Genomic DNA, 6,907 nt, shown 5'->3' with positions numbered 1-6,907 from the left:
TAAGTTAACAGCAGTCACCATTAATTGAATTCCAGCTCTCAACAACCACAGCAGTGTGCTACATCTGGGTTTTTTATTTCTGAACCAAGACCACCGTGGACTGCCCAAGGACGATGAGAGCTCCGGGACCAGAGGGCAGTGAGTTATGGGGGGAACAAACCCACCACGTGGAGTCGTGGGTTTATGCAGGGACGTGCCAGCTGGTCCCAAGCCAACACCCTAGGACAGGGCTGGCTCTGCTGGTTGAAGACAAGCCTGCAGCAGAGGAGAGGACCTGATTGTCGTGCTGCCCACACAGCCCAGCAGGCTGCGTCTGCTGAGGCAAGGAGATCTCTGGGAACTCCATGCTTATTTTCTCCCCAGCACAGAAGAACAAGAGCTTCTTCATGCTGGTCCTTCCCACAACTGCAGGATTCTAAAAGTCAGTTTGTAAAACCTTCAGTGTGCTTGCCTGCTTTTTTGCAGCTCTGTTGGACCTTGACATTTGCTTTTCTACCCATATCAGAGCCCCTGCGCGGGTGTCACCGGGCTCAGCTCCTGCACATCACCATTTCCAATATCCAGCTCCACCTGTATCCCCGTCGGCTGCAAGGAGAAACAGACAGAAGCTTAACTTCATGCTGCTGGGACTCTGTACATCGCTCCATCACCAGCCCCAGAGCCAAAAATCCCCAATTACATCCCCTTCAGGATTTCTTTCTGCTGGTGCCCTCATTTTAACTGGGTCTGCCAAACACAGAGGTACAACTAGAGAATGCAATTTAGTAAAGAACGAACATCTTGCTCTGCGATATCCCCAGACACGCTGACTTAGCGCACCCAGGAGGCATTTCGCTGCCCAGCACACCACCACAGCCAAACCCATTTGGATCAGGCAGCCGAGCAGGCTCGGAGCGCTGCCCCATACGCAGGCAGGATTCAAGCCAAAGTCAGCCCTGCAGGTGTCGGAGCCATTTCCGCAGGACCCTCACCGCCCACACGCCATCAGGAGAGCGAGACGGGCACAAAGAACACGGTGACCTGGGTTGGAAGTGGTGCCGCTCGTGGAACGTGCCTATAAATACAAGCTCAAGCTGCAGGGAACAGATGCCCTTCTCCTCCACAGCATACACCCAGGCTGCCTTCACTCCTCTCCCATTGCCACGGGTCGCCCAGGGAGGCCTGATCGTGTCCGACCCGCGTCAGGAGCCTCCCTCTGCTCCGAAGGCCGGTCCGAGTCACATAGCTGCTTCTCCATTACCAGAGGGACCGGTCCTGGGAGCCTCACCTGCCGGGGTGACTTTGCCAAGGAAGCGACGCGCTTCGTGGTGGCTTTCTCCCAGGTGGCTTCTTTGCTCTCCAGTAGCACCCGGGTGCTGGGCACAAAACTCCAGGAGCGGCCGAGGGCTGGCTTCAGTGGGCCAGTGCTGCTGTCCCTTGTCACCTGGTTAGTCACCTGCAGCACAAACAGGCTTATCAGGGCCCGGGAAAAGCCGTGCCACCCGGCGTAACGCAACACCGGAGATCACCAGGAGATAATGGCCAATCTGCTACTTCTGCGAAGTTTCTTCTTCTCCATCCTGAGCCCTCCTTCTTGGCACACCCATGCCATCCCCTCTAAACACAGCCCATGCAACAGTCCCACCCGTGTACTCAGACAGGAGCGCGCTCGTATCTGCAAGCTGCAGTGACTCCTGGTGCTGAAGCCACCTGTGAAGCTTAACTTGGAGCCTCCGAGCACCTTCCAGGCACCCTGTCCTTGTCACTTTATTGCTAATCAGAGCAAAGGGCAGGACTGTCTCAACACCTTCCAGTGCCTGGTTCAACAGACCACCGTTTTCTGTCATGGCCTTCCCGATTCACACACACCAACTGTGGTCCCAGCAACCCGTCTGGGTGCATTGAAGCAAACGTAATTGCTTGGCCAAGAGCTGGGGAAGACTAGAGCAGAGCTCCTTCCAGTCCCCATATCCTTCTGGATGATGCAATGCCCTGAAGTTCCTCCAAGGTAACTAAGCAAGAGGTTACTTAGTAAGCTGGCCAGCCCCTTAAATGAATGGTGTTATATCAAAAATAAATACAAACAACCTTTCAATCTGTCTTAACTCTGCTTTGCTCAATCGAGTGAATGCCTTGTTGACTACGGACAGCAATAAAAGCAGGCAGCAAATCAGCCCTGTTCTTGCTCCACACTTGCTGGAACAAGACATCAGTGGGCTGCAGAGAAGCAGAGCTATGTCAGAGAGAAGAGCACCGTTGGACACAGGCCTCCTGCTTAGCTGAGAGCAGGGTCCCCCTCCCAGGGGCTCAAAAACCAATCCAGGGCTCCTCACCATGGCACACGCCAGCACACGGAGAACAAGGTGCAGCAACACTCACCACAACGGCAAGGCTGAACTCCCTGGCCAGTGTCTTCAGCTCCCTGGCCAGCTGCATCATGATGGCCAAACCTGGAGGAGGACAAAGGATTTGGGTGTTTGAGGATCAACAGAAACAGAGGGAGCAACCTCCAAAGCGCATCTCAGAGGCAGGCGACGTCTGGATTTACATGAGCACTAGGTTTAGTGCCACTGCTGGTGTTCAAGGGCACCTTCAACCCATTTCTGTTACCAGCACCCCAACATACCCGTTGCACTCACACTCCAGGGCACCACAACCGAATGGATGTGGCATGGACAGACCAGTCCAAGTTGTCCCACCCCCTCCTTTCCCATCTTAAAAGACCCGAGCCAAAAAACCCTACAAATGCACTAGGAGCTGCAGACAAACCCAGCCAGGCTGATTTAGCAGGTACAGGACCCCTCTCTCCGGCTCACAACTTCATTTTCTATGGGCCCAAGGCTGCGAGGGGACCTCCTGTGACAGCACCAGCTGCTACCCAGGTGTGCAAGACCCTCTGGAATGTGTTTGAGGGGCCCCCTTGGCATCTCAGCAAACAGAAAGCCCCTCAGCTCCTGATGTATGGTCCTTTCTGGCAGAAGGAGCCTCAAGAGAGCTCTGCAAACTGTGCCAGCAACCACGATGTATCTGTGACACGGTAAGCAGAGGTTTTACTCTGGGCAAACAGTTCAGCGCCTCCTCTGTCCCCTGGCCAGGCTTCAGACCACCAGCATGAGCTTGCACAGCCACAGCCAGATTGTTTTTTTGCCGATAACACTGAGAACAGGCTCCCCTTTTATCCAGTTGCAAAGCAAAAGCTGGGAGCAGTCGCACCCACATCCATCCTGCCCCAGCTCCAGGCACAGCACCCGCAGGAGGAAGATGCTCTTCAGGATGAACAGAGAGGTCTGCAACCTCACTGCAGATGCTAACGAAGCAGCTCACCCTCCGACTGCTTGCCACCCAGCAGCGGGTAAATCACAGCAGAGACAGAGTCGATCACCACGATCTTGAGAGGTCCCATGGAGCTCACAACCTGAAAGGAGGAGGTGCCACAAGCAACGTGGAGTAACAAATCTGACAGTTTTGAAGGTCCTGAGCTGCACAGAGGCTGAAATGTCCCCAGGACAGGGTGATCTGGTGCCACTCATCAGACACAACAAGCCTCACTGCCTTTCTTGCAGCTCTGGGGAAAGGAGAGGGGCCCAGACCCTCGCTTCTACCTGCTGGGAGAGGCGATCCCGCAGCTCCTGCAAGGCACTCAGCATTTCATAGATGTTGAACACACGGACCACCTGGATCCGCTGCAGAGCCTCCAGCTGTGGCACAAAGTGGCATCAACAACAGCCTTGGGATATCCCCGTCAGGACCCGCCATATTCCTCCTGCCCAGCTGCTACCAGCTCTCTGCATTTATAGCATGCCGTGGAGCCAGGGACCCTTATTTCTTCCACGTTTGCCTCCACCCCATGAACACTGTGGTCTCCACTGCACTGATGGAAGAAGCAACGCAGACTGAGCTCAGGGAGCGACAACACGAGCAACTACAGCAAGCCCTCCCTTACTCCCCAAGAGAAAAGAAAAAACCACCAAAGTGCAGTATCTGTCCCTGAGCACAGCACCCACCCAGCCATGGGAGGAAGAGCATGGACCCAAAAAAGCCCATGGGGGCAAAGGCAGAGCTGAGCAGAAAAACCATCCCTGAGTGTTGTCTGCTGGCAAGAGCCAAGGCAGACTGAGCACGAGTGCAGGAGCAGCAGTGGGACCAGCTCCACTGGAACTTGCCTGCTCTTCCTCATCCTCTGTCTGGGATCCAAGCATCTGGTAGAGACGGGAGGCGGTGAACCCCCCCGTGGAGTCGAGAAACAGGACATGCTGCTTGAGGCCGAGAGACACGCTGGCCGCGATGCCCAGGCACACCTGGAGAGGCAGGAACCAGGCGTCAGCCAGCACCCCAGGTCCTTCTGCTTCACGTGCCTGAAGGTATCTTCACCCTACCTGTCCTCTCCCCTCCTCTGTCCCACTCACCTGCGTCTTCCCACTGCCTGGCGCTCCCATGAGCTCCATCACTTCCCCCGTGTACAGCCCGGAGTCCAGCAGCTGGTCCAGGCTGCGGGTTGAACACAAGGTGGGATTATCAACGCATCTTCAGCCAAGATGACAGCAGCTTCGGGAAGCGGCAGTCCCTAGAGTCCCCTTCCTAAATGCACACAAGGGCCTCAGGCTCTCCTCCTTCCCTCCCATCCCCAGCTCACTCCACATGGTGGGCAACCGCAGATCCGCAGTGGGGAGGGTACGAAAGGACCGTCCTGAGCTGGAGAAGAGCTGTGGTCCTGGGAGCAAGGTTTGAGTACCCAGGGTTTCTCTGCATAGTGACTGTAACAACCCAGCAAGGAGACAGGCAATAGAGTAACACATTTCTGTGCCTGATCTAGGCGGTTTGGAACATCATCACCACACAACAGTCCTCCCAGATCCACAACTCTCCTCTCTGGAGGAGGACAAGATGACTCAGGACAAGACGACTGCTCTGCTCCCAAAAGGCAGAGCCAGGCTGTAGCTGGAAGTTTTTAAAACAGCTGCTGAGGACTGTTTGGACACCACTGAGCCTGCTCAGGGCATCACCATATTGAAACCCAAAGCTTGCATTGGGCAACCATGGCCTTTTGCAACAAGACCAGACCCAGGCAACCCTGCTGGCTCGCCAGGCGATGTACCCACCTTGAGCTCCCAGTGGGCAGGATGGCCGTGGAGCTCTTGAGCTCCTCGTAGAGATCTGCTCCGTTGGCAGGGAAGGCGGAGAACTGGGCCAGGAGCACACGTCTCACAGCAACCAGCGCCTGGTGGGCAAAGAGATGTCTGGAAGAAGGACTGAGGAAGTCCAGGGCCACCAACGTCCACTGCAGAAGGTCCGCCACAGAGAAGCCCATCCAAGCCATGAGCTGAACAGCTCTGAGCTCCCTGGCTAACATACCAGGACTTAGGAGTCACCCTTTACCTTGTAAGACAGGGAACACCTCTGGGCAACATCCTCCAGGTCTGATGACACAAAGTCCACCACTGCAAATCACGTGAGGGACAAGAAGTTGGAGGCCAAACCTGGACAGACGATGAACACCAAAGAGCCCACCAGCTTAGACAAAACCTGCCTGGGTGCACCAACAGGAAAAACGTCTGTCCCCTCGGCCAACACTTCCAGTGGGCAAGCAGGATGCCCCACAAAACGGAGTATTGGAGTTTTTCCCCTCTGAGATGGCCCCGCCACCCACTGTAAAACAAATCAGGGACACAAGCTGGGAAAAATTCTTCCCGTTTTCCTCAAGAGCTGCCCAGCGCCCTTTGATAGCTGGGGCCACCCAAGAGAGTCCCTTTTTGCCAGTGCATCAGAGTCTTAAGGGGCTAGTGACTGACCCAAATTGCCAGCCCTGGGCGTGTCAGGAAGGGCTAAAGCCACAGAGATTAAAAGAACTAGGGAGCCCATCTCTGGTCCCAGAAACCACTCCAAGATTCGCTTTTTCAGATAGATGTGTATGTTATGGGTTAAAAAAAACATGGTCAAAAGCAGTTCTTATAGGGGACAACAAGGATTACAACATTCATGGCTCCAGCACGCACAGGTTCTCACAGACCCCATTTAACAAGAATTAAATGGTGTTTTTCTCCACTCTAATCCAGTTTCTCAGAGGTAGCAAAGAATCCACCTGAAGTCTTTCCCTCCCACCTAAGAGCAGGCCTCGCCCAGGGTGCAGTGTGCCAGGATCTTGGGCATTTTCCAGCGGGAAAAATGCACAAACCCTCCTGAAATACTTTCTAAAAGCCATAACTGATCATCCCTCAAGGAGCCTCCGCAGAGACCCCTACCATGTCCTCACACTCTCCTGCTCCTATGGAGAAGTCCTGACTAATCGTCTCCACCCTGGGGGAGCCAGAAGACATCCAGCAAGGAGGATACGGGGGGAACATCGCACCAACACTGCCCGTCCGGCGTGCAGGACGCGGGGGCAGAGGGACCGGGGCTGCAGCCCCCCAGGCTCCTGCAGTCAGTGCCCAGCGTGCTCATGGCAGACCACCTGCGCCCACCCTCCTTCTCCTTGTGGGGCTCTGGGAAAGCTCCCGCTGCAGCTTCTGGGCTGCCAGCCAAAGCCACAGAGGCAGGAGATGTTTACCAGGGGCTGCCGCACAGCCCAGACCACCCAAGCTGGCAGATGGGCCCTGCACAGGAGGGGAGCGCGGTGCCACCCAAAGGCGCAGGGGATGACATTCCCCCACCCGAGACCCCGCTGTCGCCCCATTACCCGTCCTGATGCCGCTTGCCCTGAGAAGCTGGATCATCTCTTCGGTGAGACCAGGGCAGAGCCCAGCCCGCAGGACCACCATGTCCCTGGCCACCCCCAGGCCAGAGCACCACGGGGTCGGGAGAAGAGGGGAGACCTGCGGAGGAGATGGGAGAGGGGATTTGGCCCCGTCCCGACATGGTGCCTGCCCCCGGAGCTGCACGCACCGGGGAGATGCTACCCAGGCTGCGTCTGGGATGGGTGGATACAGCGAGC

At 56.0% G+C, this 6,907-nt stretch overlaps 1 protein-coding gene across 1 annotated transcript; it reads right to left on the bottom strand.

Annotated features, from left to right (window-relative positions):
* Window positions 1-501: 501 nt before the first annotated feature.
* RAD51D (RAD51 paralog D) lies at window positions 502-6,734 on the bottom strand. The gene is made up of 10 exons (XM_010295542.1): window positions 6,653-6,734; window positions 5,356-5,417; window positions 5,079-5,197; window positions 4,386-4,467; window positions 4,143-4,277; window positions 3,582-3,677; window positions 3,304-3,394; window positions 2,359-2,429; window positions 1,268-1,435; window positions 502-585 (listed from the first exon to the last, which is right to left on the bottom strand). The coding sequence occupies exons 1-10, from the start codon at window positions 6,732-6,734 to the stop codon at window positions 502-504; spliced, it is 990 nt and encodes a 329-aa protein (XP_010293844.1).
* Window positions 6,735-6,907: the final 173 nt, after the last annotated feature.

This window comes from Phaethon lepturus, unplaced genomic scaffold (genome assembly GCF_000687285.1).
Source record: "Phaethon lepturus isolate BGI_N335 unplaced genomic scaffold, ASM68728v1 Scaffold56219, whole genome shotgun sequence".
Lineage (NCBI taxonomy): Eukaryota > Metazoa > Chordata > Aves > Phaethontiformes > Phaethontidae > Phaethon > Phaethon lepturus.
This window is presented reverse-complemented; position numbering and strand designations above follow the sequence as displayed.